The 21,863-nt window shown below is 43.8% G+C and overlaps 1 protein-coding gene across 8 annotated transcripts in view; it reads right to left on the reverse strand.

Moving 5' to 3' along the window:
- The window catches only part of MICAL2 (microtubule associated monooxygenase, calponin and LIM domain containing 2), a 118,815-nt gene that overhangs the window by 11,826 nt on the left and 85,126 nt on the right, over nt 1-21,863 (reverse strand). For all 8 annotated transcript variants that reach the window (XM_048948787.1, XM_048948785.1, XM_048948790.1 and 5 more), the window contains 5 exons: nt 17,340-17,532; nt 14,568-14,740; nt 13,006-13,080; nt 9,533-9,630; nt 6,079-7,414 (listed from right to left, as the gene is read on the reverse strand). In XM_048948787.1, the coding sequence (XP_048804744.1) occupies nt 6,079-7,414; nt 9,533-9,630; nt 13,006-13,080; nt 14,568-14,740; nt 17,340-17,532 (1,875 nt within the window). The remainder of the gene's footprint in view (nt 1-6,078; nt 7,415-9,532; nt 9,631-13,005; nt 13,081-14,567; nt 14,741-17,339; nt 17,533-21,863) is intronic.

The raw sequence follows: 21,863 nt of genomic DNA on the forward strand, positions 1-21,863 counted from the left end.
CTTCCCACTCACTAAGTGGGAATGCTTCTTCTTTCTTTTGCCTTCTCCTTCATCTCAGTCCTCAGATGGCATTTTTGTCTCAAACCCTGATTTAAAACCTGGAGCCAAGAAACATGTTCATCCCAGGAGGTAAAGCAATGAGAGCAAATCCAAGTAATTTGAGACAAAATTCTGTTATTTCCCCCAAACATTTCATTTTTGGAAGCACCCAGTCCTTGCCTTCATTGGAGCTGCAAGCTCAAAGGGTTTTTTGGCAGGCCAGCAGGGACAGCCAGCCTTGCCAGTGCAGGAGACAGAAGAAGGCATGGGCAGTACTGCATTCACTATTTCTTTTGAGGAGTTAATTCACCTATCTCGCATTTCTTTGTACAACCAAACTAGCACAGTAACTATCCTGCAGTCACACTGAGGGTGAGATCAATATATATCATAATATGCAATGGGCAAACCTTCTGGGGAGCCCCCGCAGTGCTGGCCATGCAAGCAATTACACGCTCCCTTTCTTCTCTCTGCTCTGGGAATAAGTGACGGCTTCTCCATGCTCTTCTCTTTGAGCAACATCAATAATTTAAGCAGTGTTACAAAGTCTAGAGAAAAAACAGACTGTTTTTTCTCTATATAAATATAGCAGAGGCACCCGCCTCTCCTCAGGTGTCTTTCTGGAACGGAGAGAGGATTGCTGACATCTCCAAGGACCTTCATCAAGGGTTATCTCATGAGCATGAGGACCTGGAATAAATTCATGTCTACAGCCTTGCCAATGCCTGTCAGCTAAGAGAGCCATGTGCTAGCACCTCGCTCTGCAGAGAAAAGCCATTTAAGCTGCTCCTAAACAGCTCAACAGCCTGTGAAGGGATGCTGCATCCTGAGTCTTGGGAGACAGTGGCCACCAGAAGCAGCTGCCAGGGAGTTCACCACCTGCAAAGTCTCCAGGAAGGTGAGCCCTGGGAACCCACTCATACATGTTGTCCCATAGCCTGAATTGTGTGTGTTGGGTTATGGCTTCTGTCCCACGCACTGCACGCATGTTTCACATCACCGGAGCTCTCCACTAATACAACATGGAAAACTGAAAACCTTGGTGCTCCAGAGAGACACCCCATAAACACACAGTGAATAGTGAAAAAACTGGAGTAAGGAAGGTGAGTTTTTGGCTCTCAGATGCATGGCACTGCCACATTTCAGGGTACAGAGTTAGTGAAACAGTGCCTTACTTCCAACAGTAAAGGGGCAGCCACTCTGTGTTCGCCTCAACTATTTTTGCTTGGCTTCTTTGTTCCAGGAAAGAGCAGAAAAACATACTTGAAATTGCCCTGATTTCAACTTCAAGACAATAATAACGAGCATAGTAAGAAAATACTTCAATGAACAAACTGCTTTATGCAGAACTAGAAAAAAATCATTCTAATTTTGAAGAAACCACTGTTCTGTATTACAGCATCTACCTATTCTACTATAGATGCCCGAGCATTAAGCTTTTCACTTGCCTTTTTTCCAGAGGGGTACAATAGGCAGAATTTCGCTGCCAGCTGTGGGAATTTGGACCAGGAATTTCCAGATAATGTTCTACTTAGGGCATTTTACATTAATTGCTCATTTAAATATGAAATTTAGAATTGGCGTAGTCAAATTAGATACAAATAATTTCTCTCTTCAAATACATCAAGCCTTAACGCTTGCTAGCCACTGAGAAGTTCTCAGTGACATACGTTTGCCAAATACTAACTCAGCTCTTCTTGTCTTTCTTTTTTCCTCCATTTCATTTCTTCAAAACAAGAGTTATTCTTTCCTTATTTCTGAAGAATTCAACCATCTACCTCCCTTCTAAATTAATCTATGTTATACTAGAGCTTTTCCTTCCCAGCTGACACGTCTTCGGATGGCCAAGAACAGTGAGCTATGTCTCATTATTCTTAATTCTTCATTAGAGGGGAAAGGAACAAACGTTTCTGAAATTTTTATTAAACCTTTCTCGCCTTATATTTAACAGTTACTAACAGGAGTGCCATCAAAAGACATTCCCAGCATGCCTAACATACAGCTGTCAAGTCACAGGGAAGTCACCATTAATTGTTACTATTATTAATTGTAATTGGTTCTAACAGCAACACAGAATACAACTCAGAGTAGAAAGCTGAAGAAAGTCTCCAGTTCTTGATACTGGGGTTTGACATCCTCATGTCTGCATGTTGTAAGATACAAGATGAACTATGTCTATAAAGCTACAATTTCTTCTACAGCCAGTGCATTATAGCTTGGTAATCTAAGGGTGAGTCCCAAAGATACTTTGTTCTGGCCGAAGGGCCCTGCGCTGGATGCCATCAGCAGGAAAAACCCTCACTGCATTCAGTAGGAGCATCTGGACTCACGTACAGTACTTTTGCAAATCCCTCTCAATATCCAGGCTACTGGTTTTTCTGAAAACCTGAGGTTCTCTGGAGGGGGAAGTGTCATAAAGACACGTTGAGAAGGTTACAGCTTCAGTAGGAGGAGGAAGCCGACTGCTGACTGTCCTGGAGATTTACAGAGGAAGACCCACTGCAGAAGTTATGCACATCACAGCTCACCTCTGCTTCCTGGAAGAATTCTGTGTCACACTAATGACTGTGGTTTAACTACACCGAAATTCTTGAAACAGGAACTATTTTTATAGCAGAATTTTTATAATGTTACATTAATCTGTTGGCTTCCTATGTAAATGTCCAGGATTTGCATATTTTTATAAGGTTACAGGAGTTAATCATGGCCCTTGAGTACATCAGTGTTTTACAGAAGAGAAAGGCAAAAGGACACATCTCTTAGGACACTGGTGTCCCAAGCCAGATAGGAATTTGCATCAGGTATGAGATGAAAGAAAGGCAAGAAGAAATCAAGGGCGATTTGGCTCCAGACCTCTGCTTTTCCAGAGACTTTTCTTGGGATCTCAGACATGTAATTCAATCTTCTAGCATTCCCTAAAACATGAAATCACTGAAATAAGAGTGTCCTAGCTGACACAAATATTGCAAACATTTTCAGTTGTACAAAGATGCAATAACAGGAACTGTGCACAAGACTATTTGCAAATAATCCCCTTTCAATCTAAAAGTGCACAAAAATAGCAAAGTGAGTTCATAATATGTTTAATCTTTTTTTTTTTTTAATCAGTTGAACCAGTAATTCTGCTTAATTAAATCAGCTATGTAAACAACAAACAGCCATAAATTGAGTTGCAATAACTCTCATCTACTCTGAAGGATAATTCTAAAAATGTTTTCATGCAACTCCTACTCTAAGCCCTGTATCTCACTGCAAACATATCTGACAGCTGGCTACTGCATACAGCCATCAGCAAGAGAAGGCAGATGCTATAGTAACTGCACCTCTATCATACAAACTGGCTTGTTTTGTTTCTCTCTAAGTTGTTTTGTTGTTGTTGTTTCTGTGGTATTAAAGATTTTTAATACCTATAAGTGAAACAGGCCTTTGGCTGTTACTTTTCTTTAAGTTTCAAAAGGGCAAGTGGGCTTAAAGGAGATCAGTTAGCCACCAGACTGACCAGTTTTATTGATCAAAGTAGAACACCTGGCTGTTTGGGGACACCTGTGTATTCAAATAGGATTTTTTTAAAAAAACAATTTCTCACTGAAATCAGTGCATGAATTCCCACTACTTTAGTAAGGAGAAATAACTCTTATTATATATAAGCTCTGGATAAGAAGCTGAGATTACTCATATGGAAGATATAACTTCAGGAGTAAGCTTGAATGACAGGCAATCTGCTGCTGAGTAATTAAGATCTCTTTTTCATCATGCTGAGTTTCAGTTGGTGGCTGAACAGTTGGCAGGAGATGACAGAAGGTAGGAATACAGTTTTAGATTGGTCTGAAATGCAGAAGTCAACAGCACACGGAAGACATCTGGACATGTATTTGCAGATGAAGTAACAGATAAGGCATAGGGAAAGATGAGCAACATAACATAGAAGTAATCGTGTGGAGTGGGATTGAAGGTCCTTCTTGTCTCTCTCCAACAGTGGATGTCTAAAACAGCGCCATAAACACTGGGCAGTCGTGTGTGATTTGTCCCCTTAATAACTCACCCAGCCTTCAAGCACGTTTTTAGTTCAGGAGCTCACTGAACTGAATGTGGTTTCTACACACTTGGTTAATCCTCAGTGGATTTCTCTTCAATGAGCTTCTCCAGTCTCATCTCAATCCCAGGGACTTTTATTACTCAGCTCATTCTTTGGCTCCACAACCAACATCCCATCGAGGGAGAAATCAGCAGAGTAATGAAAGACCAAGCATACTTGCACAGTACAAGACTGTCTGGCCCTGAATAAGACAGAAAAACACTACTGCAAAGAACCAAGAGGAATATAAGCCAAGTCTCATTAAAGTGTTCCTTTTTTTCCTTTAAAGACAATAAATTTTCTAAGATCAATGGTAAACTGTAAAAATAAAAATCAAGATTTGTAACATAGGTCAAAACTCATCAGCAGTTCATGACTGAAATTTGCCAAGCCTGGGCCTCAGACAAGTGCCAGTATGAGACAAGCTACATTTCAGGGTAGAGTGCTCTCTACTAATTTGACTTTCCCAAAATATGAATGTTTGAAAAAGTTCAAGGGGCTGCAGTGTCGAAATGTTGAAGATGCCAGATTACTGGGCAAATGGCTAGATCTCCAAGCTGCGTCTTTTTCTTCTGAATAGAATTTGCAATGCTCATATTCAGTGACTAATAATTTAATAATTCCTCTTTTGGCTTGCACAGCAGAAGAATGCAGCACATTATTAAATCATCATGTCTTCAAAAATTTTCAAATGCAAATAAAGTACAGTATTGTTCAAACCTAACAAGAATCTTTTCCATTCTTGTAGGAATTGAATGGCTGTAATATATTTGGTTAAGAACAAGTCAACTTGGCTTAGACTACAGGTGATGACTTGGTATAGATTCAGAAAAAGCTTTTCATTTAAGACCATAGGGTGACAAGTGTGAATAGTACCAAAACTTTGTGGCCTCGGGGCAGCCCTTAGCATCCTCTGGCTTAATGGGAAAGTGTGGTTTTGCAAGTTGCAAGATAAGGAGGCTCAAGACTCTGATCTAAAAGTCCAGGAATGAGAGCCCAAGTTATTCTGTCAATTTCAGTGAGTATCACAAAGGGGTCTGGCAGCTCAAGGGGAACATTTCAGCAACTTCACATACGCTCCATTACTTGTACAAGTATTTTACATACAGATGGTTATTTTCATGCTGAATGTGGGTTACAATTTCATGAAATAAGGCACAAGTAAGAATGCCAATAAAATTCAACAGGTTATGGAGTTAGATAACTGCAGCCTTCTGTGGAGGGCTGTTGGAAAGATGGATTTTAGAAAAAGGCAGGTGTATCTCTCTTACCTCTTATATTTTACATTGTGTTGTACTTAATTCTTTCTCAGCCTACACTCAGATTACACCAGTTGTTCTTGGTCTGACATCAGTATTTCTTAACCTTATCTGCAGTTTCAATATTAGGTGTGCTCTTGCAAGCAAACTTGACAATAGATGGCTTTAATAACTTGCAAATAGGTCATAGCAGGTCAGTAAGGTGCTATCTCCTCTCAAGAAAAGGAATGGGGGACATTAATGACATCACAACACTCCCAAAGCATGCCTACAGATTGGTCACTGTGACAGTAAGCAAGATTAAAGGGACATCTGCAGCAAAGCTTCTTACTGCAGTCCAATTGTTTCAGTGCCTGAGCTTCTCATGCAGAAGGTATCAAACATACTCCACACTGCACTCAGTGTCATGACAGCAACTGCTCTGCACACCATCCCATTCTGCTCTACTGCTCCTACTCCAGCATGTTTTCCTGTTTCAAATACATCTGAAGTAAGCAAACACGGGTCCAGCATGCTGTGCACTGCTTGCATATTCACCTTACTTCTGGCAACAGCTTTAAACCAGAAGCAACTCCAAAACCTTAAGGAAGATTTATTAAGCCTTCTTACACAGATAGTAACTATAAAAGAAACATAAAACATGACAGCAGATCAATCTTATAAATGTTAAGTGCTAGGAATAAATAATCCCACTCAGTTTCTCACCTGTGGAAGGATAATGTAGCCTGTCTTCTGCAGAATGGTCGTTCATGAAAGGCAGAGATGACATGGAGAAATTCCCTTCTCTTTCACAAATCTTACTTCTTAGTCTCTCAAAGAGTGAAAGACTACCCTTCTGTGCAGAGTCATGCAGGCTGTCCTTAGGAGTGTTCCAGGGTTCCTGAGATGAAGCAAGAGGGTACTTTTCATTACAGATTAATACATCATCCTTGGGAGCCACTGAAGGAGTTTCATTAAAAGTAAACTTTTCTAGGAGTCCTGGGACATCCTCCATCCTAGTGCAAGTTGGTTTCTGAGGTATATTAGGAGTCTTGGAAGGCCTGCTGTGAGGACTGTAGACTGGGAAGGACACGTCCTTAGTGTCACTTGGAGATCTCTCTTCAGAGCTGGCAGAAAACTTAGAAGCACTTGAGAGAAGGCTCCCACATCCTAAATGTTCTCCTGCCTGCTTCCTTACTTGAAGCTCCTGTAGCTGACTGTTACTTGCTCTGTTGTTGTTAGTGTTCTTATGGCCAAGAATACTAGGGAAGCTGAAAGAAGCTTGTTCTGAAGAGGCTTTGGTTTTGCTGTCCGAATCCTGCTTTAGTCCTTCTGGAGATGAAGTTAGAGGTTCCAAAATGGACCTCCTGATCGCATTGGCAATGAGCCTCAGTGGTGATTTTGGCTGGCCAGCTGAATGCTCCTTGGCAGTTTTGTCTGGACTCCTCAGAGCATCTTTCATGTCAACTGGCAAAGCTGGTGGCACATCATCTACAAATAAGAGAGGCGCAGGACAACCAGATGGCTTGAAAACACCTCTTCTCCATTCAGTATTCTTCTCCTTTGAAATCCCCAACATTTTTTTGTTTTGACACTGCAGTGTGGTTCCACCTAAGTACACCCCATTTGAATCATACATAGCTTGTTGTTCCGTGCAAAGAACCAGCCTTTTTTTTGCTTCCTTTTGCTCTTGCTCAAGCTTTTCTTCTAGGTGCCTTGTATTTTTCTCATCTTTTTCTTTCAGATGCAGAGATGACGTCACTTTCGTATTCCCATTAAAATCTTCTGATTCAGAGGTATAACTCTTTTTTACTTCATTCCAGCCCTGGCCTGTATGTGTCCCAGTGTCACCATCTGTATCTTCACACTCAGAAAAACCAGCAGCCCGTGCCCCATTCCCAGGAGAGATCTGTGGAGAACCTTTGACCTTGCTCTGAAATGGACAACGAGGCACATGGGGATGGACATCTTGAGGCCTCTCTCTGGCTTTTCTTTGGAATTCAGGGCTGTAGGGTTTGACATGTCCCCTCATAACTTCTGGTGGTTTCTTGTAAGAAGCCAACTGTCAAATGCGTGAACAAATAAAATTGTGCCAGTGGAAAAAACACAGCCTAGAGCATCTTTTATGTAATACTTTAATCAATTTCAATCTAAACATAATACTAGAAATTAGTTTTCATGTTTACTGTGTACATCCACACACAAACATATGTAATTGACAATAAACTAAAAGGTTTTTTTTCCATAAAGGAATAATATTGCTCTAAGAGTGGAGAACTGATGCTCTACTGGAAGATTTAATAGTCTACAAATAATGTAATTCATACTAAGAACCTGCCATCTCTTTATGAATTGCCTGTAATGTTTTTCTTGGAAAGAAAGAGACCTAAATATGAGAAAATAACCAAAAGTGAATCTGCTCTATTCTCCTGTGTGCATTTCTGTTGCATCATGTTGGAATTTACAGAAAGCACATGTGGCCATAATCCATTCTCTCCAACTGCTTTTATAATACTGCATACTCAGATAATGCAGGTTGGAATGAATGAAGCGACCCAGAAATAACTGTAAAATGTAAGATGGTAGTTTAAACAATTCAATTAGTCTTCTTTTATGATGATTTTTCTTTTGGTTAAGACTTAAATTTATTATTCCAAGCACTGAAATCTTCTGCTGTTGATAGTAACAAGAATAAGTGTCTACTTTACTAAGCCAATTCTAGAGATTTTTTTAACTTTTTAGAAGTGGGCCATTTTATCTGCAATGCCGTATGATTACTATTGGCTAGAATATTTAATGTCTGTTTCCACTTCTGTGCCAGACTCCCACATTCATATGGGTATAGCCAATAATCAGACTTCTCAATTTCTAGACGCACAGGAAGGTAATAGTGACTACCCTCTACTTCACAGCTGTGTTTGATGACTGAAATGAATGTTGGCCAGGCTCTCAGATAAAATGTGATAAACAACAATAAACACACAAACGCCTTCTTAAATTCTCTTGTAAGAGCAAGACAAAGGCTTTCAAGTACTGCACAACGAGTGGAAGCTGCAGCATGGTCTCACCCCTCCTTGTGAACAGCAACCAGACAGCACTGTGCTGCTCTGCTCTCGTGGGACATTTCCTTCCTGGCCCTATTGTCCCAGACCAGAATGCAGCTGGCACCGTGGATGTAGAAGACTTGATTTCTTTTTTATATAATGCAGAGCCTGAGGTCAAGCAATTCCAATCACTTCTGATCCAAGAGCAAGCACATCAGGCTACGACACATCGGACATGGCCTGGCTCCAAGTTGCAAGGGGGACTGACTGGGCTCTGCTTAGGAGTGTTGGGTACTACTGCTGCTGCAGTGCCAAAAGCAGAAAATACAAAGAGTACCCTAAGCCTTGAAGTAAGATGAAGATGCTGTGAGAGGTATGGAGTCAAGTGCCTACTGCAAATTAGGAAAAGGCATCTTCTGCCCAACGGATGCGAGCAGTAAACATTAGAGATGGGCACTCTAAGGGCTAAAATACCACACTAAAATACCCCAGTTTCCAGTGCTAGGCTCCCCTGGCCAGCACTATGTAAGTCTTTACTTGGTGTCTTACCGTGGTTCTCAGATTTGCTCTGCCTCCCATCAGAGAGACAAAGCAATGGAGGTTACATTTAAGTGACCTGGGAGTGATACCATCTTACCCTCTCACTGCTGACATACAGTTTTTGGCCAATATGTATCACATGAAGACCCACTTCCTATCCAGACCTAGGAGATTGTGCACAGACCAACAGCCAGCTCCAGAGCACTGAGGATCAGAGATTTGGGGTTTGCTCTTTGGGATGAAACTGTGGCACAAAACAAATCTCAGTGGCAACTAAGTCGTGTGCTGTGAGAGAAGGGCAAGTTGGAGATGCCTACATGTGGGCTGACATAACACATTTGTATCCAAACCTCAGGACAACCAAAGTCTTACTCACACAGGAAGAAAAAGTGACTTTGCCACATGATTTGGGAATGGTTATCTCAATCAGAGCATCAAAATATTTTCCCTGTGTATAACAAAAGTATAACTCCAACTTTAGTTGCTGACTGTGAGGACCAAAACTATCTGAAATCGCAGAGGACACTCAGCCTGCTGAGAGCAAACATCCCAAGAGTAGTTAGGCTTGTGCTGCTCTGTTCAGTTCTCCTTCTTACCTGTGCTTGGGGGTGATCCTCTCCAAGACTGCTTTGACAGCTGGCTGAGCTGTCCTTCCAGCGTAGCCCAGGCTTCTTGTTAGACAGTAGAGGGAAATCTGCCAAAGACACACATTTTTACCTTTGTATTCATATTATTTTTGTCTTAAATAAAGTTCACAATTAAAGAATGACAGTAAAAAGTTAGAGTCATCTGGATACAGTTTTACCCTGAAGAGCTGACCTGTAGTAATCAAGTTTATAGCCTCTCTTGCATATGTGTGCACACTATACATAATACATGTTGACATTTTCAGCAACGAACCTGATTTTTTCTACTTTCTTTCTGAATGAAGTGAAACAGCCTTTCAGTAATGGGGAACTTTCTTATAAAAGTCAGCCCTCTTAAAAGAGCTTTCAGACATTCAAAACAGAGACAAAACAACCAGCTACTTCTGAAGCCTTGGTTAGTTCTGAGAAACAAAGAAAAGTAGGTAAGTTCTGAGAGGGATGGCCATCTGAACACAAAAGTCATGAGAAAGGCAATCACCTACAAGCAGTAAGGGCAGAAAAAATTCTTCAGTCTCTTAAGTCAGGCCAAAGAGCAGCATGTCGGCTCTTCTAGGATGAGGCAGAATAATTAACTGCCAAAGGTCTGGAACCTGAACTGTCACTGGAAGAAGAGGCAGGTAAGTAACTTGCATCTGGAGTCAGCAGATCTAATATTTGTGTGTGTGAGAAACGGACATAATAAATAGCCTTGGGATGACAGAAAAGTAAGCCTGAGCCAAGATAATCCCATGTCAAGTTTTGATGTGACAGGTATATTTATAGCTGAATTATTAACTCCAAAAACCCAGCTATTAGTTCCGAAACAAAGGCTCCCAGTGCAAACACTGGTTCTTCTATACAGAAATTAAAAGCTACAACAGGACAAAAACAACACACAGAATACTGTTCCTGCATATGGACTTCAGAAAAGGAAAGCCAAGGAAAGAGCCCAAATTTCCTTTCCTCTTGGTGTTTTACCTGTATGTTCCCAATCTTGATGCAAGTTGTTAATGCTCAGTCAAGAAGTGAGAGAGATGGTGAGCTGGAGTTCATTAAAGCACTCCCATAGGGACCAGCAACAAGGAGCTGAACTGAGACAAATCCAGCTTTTGTCACCCAATTAAAAAGGATACCACAACTCTGATCTGCAGCCAGTCTTGCTATATCTTTTTGCAATGAGTTTTCTAGACAGGGGGAAAAGGGGAAAGAAAAAGGGGAAATAGACCTTCCAAATAATTCCAGATATTCAGAGCCCAGTAGCAGTGTTCTAAAAAAACACCTACAAAACCTGGGCTCCTCCATTTTCACTTTCACAGAGTATCTCATCCTGCCCCAGTTCTTACTTTCCACTAACAACATGATTTCCTTTCCCTTCACCACATGTCCCAGGACATCTGCAGATCTGTGACCTTCCTGTCCCATTCAGCTCTGCAGCTGATGGAGATCTTCCTGCAGTTCCTAGGTTTGCCCTAGCCAGAGGATGTCCTCCCCTGGTCTCCCCAAGGCACTTGGTTGTGAGATTGGAGAAAGAAGCTGCACTCCAGCATGGCTTTTCCATTACCACATACAACAGAGGAAATAGCTTTTCTCCTTTCTGCAGCCCCAGGGCTCTGTGGGACAGCAGCATCTCCCATAGCAGCTCCTGCAGAGGTGAATGACAGGGCCTGTACATGTGAGAGTATCACTTCACACAACGTCCTAGCTCGTTGTGCAGAGATAATTGAGTTATTCCCAGTGACATGCTGAACCTACATTTGCAGCTTAACATTCAAAACATGATTTAAAAAAAATAGATCAGTCTCTAGGGCATTACAAAAATCTGCTTGGCACAGAGGCTCCTCACTGTGACCAAGATAACAAATGAGAGTGCAGCACTGTCTATGGATGCAAGACGGGGATTACAGATTCTGAAAGGTAATATCCTGTCCTGAATCTTTGGCCAATATAGAAATGACACCAATTTCCTTTCCTTGGCGGCATACCTCATGCTGTTTATGAAACATATGTGTTTTGGGAAGTAAGTCTGAAAAAGAGACAGGTTTCTCTTTAATGTGACTGATGATCATATGAATTGTCGTAACTAAATATTAAGTGGATTAAATATAGAAACTATGACTTACAGTGTTCCCCCAGAGAGTAAAAATTGCCTTTATTCTGTTCCAGTATATGCGGAATGTACTTTACACCTCATTTTAAAAGCATACTGGAAGCTCAAATTCATGTAGTTTGTAGCCTTCCTCTCAAAGACTTCTGGCTCCCCCTAGAGCCCTTCGGAGGCACAAGATGTTTTAATAAGACAACGGGAAAAAAAAAAATTGGCAAAAAAAAACCCAACCCAAAGTAAGACAGTTATTGACAAGCTGAAAATGAATCAAAATTAATGAATGAATCGCTCTCAGAGAGCAAGTCCTTCCCCGTGCCTCAGGGTGCAGTTAATCCCAGGGAACACAGCCCATCCTGTTTTTTCTGTTTGTCCTTTTGCCACAGCTGCCTCTCTGAGGACAGCCTGTTTGGAGGGATGTTGAGCTTGGTGAGAGTATCTTCAGATTAGTCCCCTGAGCCATCTGCTGAGACTTAGTGAGTTATCCCAGACATGTGGCACCAGAAAGGACCACGAGGTCTGTAGTGGCAGCATTTATGTGCAGCTGAAGATATCAGACATTATTATGAAGCTGGTGCCAGGACACGAGAGATGTATCTTTTTTGTTTGTTTGGTTGTTTTTTTTAGGCATAAAGTTCTTCCCACAATGGATACCTGCAAATTATCTGTTTTACAGTTCAGGTTGTCAGTGCTCCAGTCTAACAGACAGAATTGTTTTAGGAGATGTTGGTAAATGCACCCAGCTCCCATGCCAGTATCAGCAGTCCTGCAGGGAGAAGAGCTGCACTGAGGCGGCTGGCTGGCCCTGCTACAAGCAGCAGTGGTTTGACTGGGGAGGGCTGGACAGCCCAGAAGGAAGATTGCTTAGACACAGCCCTGGATGCAAGGAATGACCACCCCAAGATTCAGAGGTGAACTGCAGACAGACCTGATTGCTACTGACCTCAGCACGTTCCTGTTTGAGTGCCATGGGCAGAGAAGGTTCAGCCCAAATCACACAGAACTGTCAGAGGAGAACCAGTAACGCTGGTTTCTTAATTATCTGGGTGCTACAGTGGTAAATGAATAGGAGATGTAATATGAATTAGACATGGAGAAATAAATGCTGTGTGGCTTCCCTTATTAGTCATAAAGACAGAAGCAATCAAACAAAAGGAAAATTTGATCTTTTCAGGACAAGAAAGTGGAAATAAAATATCTATTGAGTTTTAGTCTAGCCTCCTCACCTTGCAACTCCAATTCACAATTTCTAAAGGAAAGGAGATGAAGAAACAGACATTTACGAGGAAGGATACAGGATGCAGTGCAAGTAAGAAGCAATTGCTTCGTAGGCTGTACTTACTCGTTTGGATTTTTCTCCTCCAACTCTGATACTTATTTAAGGCAGTGGAGTGGAAGCTGTTGGCTCTCTGTAGCACTGAACAGAAGCAGAAAAGAGACATCAGCTCACCCCAGCACGGGGTCGGCCGGGAGGGGGCACTGCGGGGCTGGAAAGGGCCGCGGTGCGCGGGGCCACGGGGTCTCTGCCCTCGAAACAAGGCCTCCTTATTCAGGAGTCAATTTAAAATGCCGTGCAAAATCCCCTTATTTGGTTCACTTAAAAATGCACATACGGGGGTGGTGGGAGGCGGGAAGGAATGAATGCTGATGGCTGTTTACTGCAGTAAAAATCATTTTCCAGCTCTTCCATCGCAGCAGAAGGCTCCTCATGCAAAGCAGGAAGCCTTTGAGGGCTGCCCAAAGCCCTGGACAACAAGTCCGAGGACCTGGATGCTTGAGCACCACATGCACCTCTGGTATAAAAACCCACCAGGGATGCTGAGAACACTGGTGTTTAATGTAACTCTCTCATTTTAAACACACAGTGAAGTCAGAATCACCACTGCTCAGGAACATGTGATACCTGACATAAAAGTTGTTTTCAAAATAGCCTTTTCCACGTGGAGAAGAGCAATAACAACAAATGCAATTAACAAGCCCCAAGCCCCATCAAGTTTCTCAGGGTCCCAGTCATGAGCTATCAGTGCATGGGATGAGCTGACAATATGGACATAAGTTCATACCAAACCAGTTCCCCTGGCTACACCTGTATATGCTGACTGGAGAGCTGCTCCCCTGCTCCACCTGCACACTGCACCAGCACAGCTGCCCATGCCCCAAAGTGCCGGACACCCCGAGGGCAGGCCTGTGCCCATGGACCACTGCTACCAACTCAGGAGGGTGCGCAGCCACTCCTGGCAGAGATCTGGAGACACTTGCTGAGGCAGCAGGTTCTCCACAGATCCGACACATCATCACGAGGCCCGAAAACATGGCAGTCCTTGCCACGGAGGCCCAACCTCCAGCTCCAGGAAGGAGTTTTCCCCTGGAAGCAGACTGCCCCTAAAACTCTCAACTGCCCCCCCCACCAGTTCTATCCTTTCCCTCAGTGTGCTTTCTGTGGACATAAATAGTTCAAGCAGCTATATATAAATATAAATGAACCAAACAGAGCAGAGCTCTCCACTGCTTCCAAAAATTGCCCTTGCTTAGTTAATGTCACAGATATGGCGTAGGCTGCTAAAAACACCCCAAGGTCTTAGCAGACGGACAGTGCTCACCACCCCACAGGCTGGGTGTGAGGTGCTACTGCCTCAGGTGTCCCAGAAGCACTGTGTTTGGTAGTGCCTTGCAGCAAACTGTATGTGTTTGGGTGCAACTCAACCAAAAGAAATGTTATGATTCAACCAATGAGTAAAAAAGAAAGGAATGTGCACAACGGGGCACCCAAAAGGTGTAAATCCTCCAAAGTGAAGACATCATTTAAGAATACAACCTGGCCACATCACTGGCAGCAGCTTCTCCTTCACAATCTCTCCCTTCAACCCTGATTTCAGCTCCCCAGGTGTGGGAGATGCCACTTACCATCAATGACTTTGGATGCCCTGTGGCTTTCCTCCGGTGCCATGGGGCTCCTGGCAAGCAATGTCCAGCGGCGCGGGGGGCTTGGGCAGGCGGGGGGCTCCAGCAACGAGGTCTGTCCTTCACTCACCTCAGAGCTGGAGGAGTTGCCATTAAAATCAGATTCCCCCTCAGAGCTAGGGAGAAGAGGAAAGAAAGAAAGAGAGAGGGGCAGTTCAGAAGACACACTGAATGCAGGTGTTCATTTCCCCTTCTGTGCAACACGCACCAGCATCAGCACTGACAACTGTGTGGCCTATAGAGAAATAGAGGTTTTGCAGTCAGAGCTGGCATCTTAATTTTGCATTTTCTGTTGTTATTACTGCAGCCCTGTAGTTTACTGTAGATGCAACACAGCTGACAAATCCACACTCCTACAATATCTCTGCTATCCAGATTCAGACCCAGGATTGCTGCGTTCAGCAAAGAACCTGGAATTCACCTGCTGCAGACAGCCTTGGCTTCAGTACATCAGTTAGCCGTGGGACAGCGCAGCAAGTGCAAGGAGTGGCCAGAGGTGAACATAATTAAAAGTATGCCACACAAACACCCAGAGTGACACACACATTGTGACCTTGCCTCTGGGTGGGAGAATGACCTCTGCAGTCAATTATTAGTCTTTTTTTTTTTTTTTTTTTCCCCAGTAATTAGAGAATTTCTTTAATCTCTCAAAGCCAAATTGTAGGGAGTGTGCACTTTCAGGCCTTCTGATGTTGCCACAATCCCACCACCATAAATAAGTGTGCCACCATGCAATTCAGCCTATTTTTAATGAAAACAATGCTGCTAAGTTAATTCTTAGATTTATTGTGATGACTAGTAGTTCCACTTGAAAAAGAAGAGCTCATGCCCTCTTATGTTAGCATGATGGGAGAAAGCTGTTTCATATTTATGTAGCATTCACTGCCTTGTAGAAAGCAAAGATTAATTACAACAGCCCCAGGACAGAGCCCACACAACAAAGGAAGACGTGCTAAAGGAGGGGCTGTGGATGGAACAAAACCTCTGTGGTTGGCTCAGGCTGGGCAGCAATTTCTGATAACTTGAGACTGTGTCACTCATGACCAGTTCAGATATTGGCTGCAGACAGTCTGAAGCTGACGTATACATGGTATACATAGCAGCCAGCCCCATACACCTGCTTCACCCAGATCCAACTGGCACAGCGAGAGCTGAAGGGTTAGCAAGTTCCCTGTGATGGTTATACTATATACACTTAAATACATCCTATATTTATATATATGCACACACTTCTTCATATATGTAAGTCTTTGATAGTTGAGATTGCAAGATTCTACACTGAGATTGGGCAGAGCACCACACAAAAGAAAAAGACATACAATGAATGCTGATAGGTACATTTCTATTTTAAAGTGCAAAACATCTATTTCCCTTGGCTGGCAATGTCATAAGTGCAGTAGAATGAGGCTTGTCCTTTGAGCTCTGCTTGATAGGCAGTCATTATCCACAAACACTAAAGCTTGAACTGAAAGCTGTTTGACCAAGCCGGTCATTTTTTCTGGCTACATGCTCTGTCAGACCTTGCAATGCCATTTGTCACTTGCTATTTCATTCGCCTGGCCTTTTTAGGCAATGGCTCGCTGGCTGGAGCAGTAAGAGCACATGGTCACTGAAGGCAGTGCAGGAGGCTGATCTCAGGGGTTCTGACACACACCGTTCCAGTGACAAGAGCAGTGTCACCCTGGACAGGAACCAGGGGCCTCTCTGCAAACACAGGACTGTCACAGCTGGAGGAAAAGGAGCTGATCCCTCAGATCAGGGAGATTAGCTGGCTCCCCTCTCTGCGTGCTGCTCATGTGTGAGACACAAACCGCCTCAGGGTATTAACGTGGACATGAATAGACATGCTGCAGCAAGATCTGTCCAATAGGCAGAAAACTCTGCCCTGAGCTCTCATTTCCCTGTGGGGAGACACCAGCAGAGATTAATCCTGTCCCTGAAGAACAACCTGATGTGCAGCAAAGCACAAATATCATTTCAAACTCCCACACAGAACAGAAGAAAGCTTCATTTTTAAAGAAGTTGTCCTCAACAACCTATACACACTACCATGAGTGAGTGTTTAAAGGTTTTCAACATTTGGAGCCATCTTCCTCACAGAGTAATGGCTCTGTTTGCAACTCAAATAGTGTCGGGTTTGCTTTGCTGTTTTTTTCTTTAATTGTCAGTAAGGAAAACTACTTTACTTGGAAGACACCAATCTAACCTTTACTATAACAAAGTGAACTCCCACAGAATCTTGTCCAGAATGCCAGTGTATCACTGTTCTTAAATAGAAATCAGACTTCCTTTGACAGCTCTTGGAGAGCTGTCAGATTTCAGATGTCTTAGGGGTGGGCAGGGCAACAAATACCCAGAGAGGTACTGAGGCTGCAGCCTTGTGGTACAGAGGTAGCAGGAGACTGTGTTTGCAGGATATACCTTTGCCACAGCACATCCTGATCTCTGAAGATTTCGGAAAAAAAAATAGCTGAACCCAAGATGACTGGGGTAATGTTTTTCTCTCTGACTCAGGCCCTTGTGTGGGATGCAAATGTTTGAATACTTCCTGCAAAGTGAGTCATATGTCTGGTGGGATTTATGGCTGTGGTAAAGAACAATTGTTTTTCTGAGAAGTTTTTCTGTTTTCTCTTTTTTTCCTCTCCTTGCTGCTTTTTTTTTTTTTAAGATACACTGTATGTACATTTGTTAAGGTCTACTTATGTTTTGAAGTACCTGCTTGCATCACTGGTGACCATGACTCGAACAGCAAGGAGGTTGTGCTCCGTCATTTCCTCCTCAGGGATGACCCTTACAGTGGCCCACTCAGGGTCAGTGGATGAGAACCAGCTTTCCACATTGAGGTGCTCCAGGACGCTCTTTGCCTTCTTTGGAGAGGTAGGCTCATCAGCCGTGGGCTGGCAGAAGCCTAGAAGAGCCAAAAAGGTAACAGCAGGGTGTTAGGAGTCAGCTGGAATCAGGGACCTCAACCTCTGCTTTAGGTGGCCTTTGGACACTGGCAGTGGTTGCTGGGAGTGCTGGCAGCCCTGTGCACTGAGACCAGTTTGCCAGGCTGTGTGCTAGTCCTGACAGGGTTCTCCAGTTAGTACACAGAGAGATGGAATCTGCAGGGCAGCCTTAGTTTTTGCAGCTGCAGGCTCTTAGCTCCATTTGGTGGCGCTGCCATCAGGCTGGATGCCTGGGTAGCAGTACCAAAGATACATACCATCCGCATGAGCAGGAGCATGCAGTCTTTTTTCAGACCACTGGTGTGTGTAAGGCTCTTCAGAAAGTTGTTTTTGAGTGCATGCAGAAAAACTAAGCACTGATTTGGTAAAAGACAAAATGTGGCAGCAGTTAAGCAGCATGACCCCTGAACTTTTGCTCAGGCAGAAGGAACAAAAAACAAAGACAAGTTTCCTTAGCTTATCCCTGGTAAAGCAGATGGAGCCAAAGGCAGGGAGTGATCTTTCCCTGTGAAAACCTTCATTTCTGAGCAACCTCACCCATACACAGCCTCCTGCACAGCAAATACAAACATACCAGCCCAGCAACTTTCCCTGTGGCCCAGGAGGCACAAATGACATTCTCGAGGAGGGTGGTTTTGCTCCTTCATCTTGCATGCATGATGCTTTTGCCACAATTAATTTAACACTTATTTCTAACTTACATCTGCATAAATGGAGGCAAAACAAAAACCAAACCAAAACAGATCTGGGGTGTGGTTTGTCCTCTCATCTATGAAAGAAAAGTTTGCAGTAAACACCTATAAAACTTCTTTTGAACTTGCAGCTCCTTCATACAGTACAGGATCTCACTCAGCCTAGTCCTCCACCTTGCAAGGGCTTTTGACTCAAATATGCAGTACTTGCACAGCAAACAAGCCAGGAAAAGCATGCCATGAGCAAGCTCTCACATAAATGATGACAGAGCTAGTGGAAGACCTCAGCCTATCACGGAGGCCATGCTGTGTTTCAGCTGCAGCCACATCCACTTAGGGAGCTGCATTTCTCTGCTGCTCCTTAAGGTATTTGTGGTACTCTTCTTTTTGAATTGTGCAGTAGAAGCCAACTTTCTCAGGAATCTGCTAGATAAGCAGATCTGAAAGAGATCAACTAGCATTCATAGTTGAATTAATCATAGCCAACTAACTAATGCTGAACTAAGTTCAGCATTCTGCCTTAAGAAGCAAAACCACTCCTTACTGATTTACTTAGTCAATATTTGCACTGTGACATATAAAGCTGAATAAAGTACACTGCACTCAATTCCACAAAAGTGGAAAGAAGCTGAGCTACCTCCATGCTTCTGCACATGGCAGACATTTGTGTTAACCCCAGTGCTGGGTTACCAACTCCACAGACATTTAAAGAGATGCTGTTCTGCAGAGCAGGACCACCTCCTAGGTAACCAGCTTGTACTAAAGACAGAGGTGCCCAAGATGCCAGGAGTCAAGGATTTTGTAGGCTTTGATGACGCCACTCAGTATTACCAGCCTATCCTAAAAGGCAGCACCGGCAGCAGGCCTCAAGCCCTGCAGTGATGAAACGCAGCCCAATGGAGCACTTTGGGCTCTTGCACAGGGTAGGCTTCAGTCCTGGAGAACAAAGGGAAACAGAGCAGAGCAACAAGCCACTGGTGGGTTTGTGTAAACACCACTCAGAGAGAGCAGTGGCCAACTCAAACAAAAGCCTGGACACCGCACAGACCTGAACCCACCTGTTAATTATTACCTGCACTACCACAGCAATGCAAACAAATCAAACAGGCCATCTGCAGGGAAACTGCCATTGGCCTTTGTTGCCGTTAGTTTTAAAAGAGCGCCACAGAGAAGATAAAAATGATCTGAGACAAATGAGAAATTTAACAATACAGCTGAGTTTTCTTTAAAGTGCTTTTCTTAAAGTGCCTTGCAGCTCACTGTGCACTAACTGCACCCTGGGCCGTGCTGTGACAGTGGCAGCCATAGTAATGCTGAACAGGAGTACACAACTTTTTGGAAGCCTGACTATGAGCAGGCTCTGAGCTTCAGTGCCCTGGCTGCCATCACTGAAAGTCAGGGCATTTCCAGTCACTACTGCCATCAGCTCAGGACATGTACCCCACAGGCTGACAGCCCAGCCCTCATGGAGGTGCAGAAAGAGCCCTGTGGGAGCCTTGAGTTGTTGGGCACTTCTTGGCACCCCTTCTGCTCTGGGAAAACCCAAACTTTTGCAGAAGAATTGAGGTGGACATTTAGCTCCTAAGTTCAAGGTGGCAACACCAACATAAAGCCCCCGGGTATCTAAGTTTTCTAGTGCTTAGGTCCTCTCAGAAGTCCATGCACGGCTGTATATGCCACGCTATCCCACTTCTTCACTAGAAGAGAGGAAAACTGGCCTTACTGCTGTTCTCAGATGCGAAGTGGCACACAGGTGCACTAAGCCCCATGCCTGGGGCAGCCAGCAGGACCCCACAGCCTGTAGGGCCTGTAGCTCCCACTAGAGTCATGTTTCCTCCCCAGGACAAGAGATTTTCCACTGGCAGGGTCACTAAGAGACTGACAGTCAGAGGAAATGGATCTTACAAGACAAACATACACAACGCAAAGCAAAACGGGTGTCCAGTCTCAATGGAAAAGCACACAGAGGCACACAGTCTCTGCTTTCCTGCCAATGTAAACTAGTGCTGTGCCACTGACACCCATGGGCAACTCCACATATTATCCAAAGAGAGACAAGTCGTCATGAAATACACTCAAAATAGCATTCACATCAAATGTTACTTCACTGCCATCACTCTTACTGAAGATTTCCTACCATCCTTCCTACTGTCTTATGTTTCATCATGCTAAAGCTCTCCAGCAGTGAGCATGCGTTCCCTGCAGTCATACTTCAGGCTGAAGCCCTTACTAATCCTTTGCCAAAACGTTTAAATAATTTACCCGGGGTGGGGATTATGTACAAGCCATGCATGTGGAAGGTGTTAATCTTGTGGCAGTAGACAACAAATCAAACGTGTCACATGCTTGAGGTTGCAAGGGACATACAAGACACACTGCAAACACTGCTTACTGCGTTGCTGCCCAGTTAATAGTGGGACTGTCCTGCTGGCACAAGTTAGAGAATTACAGGCAGTTAGATTTCCTAAACTATTCAGTACAAGCAAGCTAAGGAGCTAACATGTTAATTTCCAGTCTCTCCCATGTTCTTTGGCATGATTCTGTGGAGTGCAGGTTAGGGTGCAAGCAGGGCAGTGCTCCCAGCTCTGCTCAGCAAGCGGCGTGGGTGCTCTGCAGCCAGCATGGCTAGGTGCTTGGGCTGTTCGAGGAATTCACACAGTGATAACTTGCTGCCCGAAGGTCTGATAGGATTGAGAGAATTTAAGCTTTCCATTCATTCCTTGAGTTGCTGCCAATCTCCTCACTTTGCTGTTGTCCAAACTGGCTGCAGGAGATGCTCCCCAGCAGTTGCTCTGTCCCAGTCACTGTGATACTAACAGAGCTTTGGTATTGCTGAATATCAGAGGCAAGGGTCATCTTGGTGCCTCGACATCCAGTGGCATAGAGGAGTCTGGCCCAAGGCAAACATTTGGAAGGGCTTTAGTGGCCATAGCAATGAGAGCAGCTCTGTGATACACTTGAAACAAGCCTCCTCGCACTTCCTTTTTTAAGCAGTGTAAAGACACTGTATGCCACAAACCAAGAGCACAGCCAAGGTTGGCTGAAGCACTCAGGCTAGTGGCTGCAATTTGCCATCAGCCCACAACAAACACAGCGTATGGGGCTGCTCTCTTCTTCCTACTGACCAGAGGGAACAGACCTCTGGTGCTGTGGACAGCCATCTGCTGGCAAACACTACCTACTCAGGCAAAGGCTGGTGTTGGTTTGCTTGCTTCCAGTGTTAGGCTGGAAACAGCAGGACAGAAAAGACGTTCATTTTCCCACTTCAGGAAAAACCAGATGCTATGATTTAGATTCAGGTCTTCAGTTACAAGAGTTCCCACAGAAAACACAAAAAACTACTTCAGGGGAATTTTTCAAAAAGATAAGAAGCCCAGATCCTACCCAGCTGAGGAAGTCATGTATTTTAACCTCTATTTTTTGTTGCCCATGTTCATGATAGCAATCCTCTTTTCCATGCTCCTCCATGGCCACTAACACAAAGAGCAACTGGAGGCTTTGGAAAGTAGTTCTTAACACTAAGTTACAGCTACAAAAAACGGTGCACTGATCTAAAGTTCTTTCAAATATGTAATGCATTTTACAGTGCAGAACAGCAC

Source organism: Lagopus muta, chromosome 6 (assembly GCF_023343835.1).
Source record: "Lagopus muta isolate bLagMut1 chromosome 6, bLagMut1 primary, whole genome shotgun sequence".
NCBI classification, from domain to species: domain Eukaryota; kingdom Metazoa; phylum Chordata; class Aves; order Galliformes; family Phasianidae; genus Lagopus; species Lagopus muta.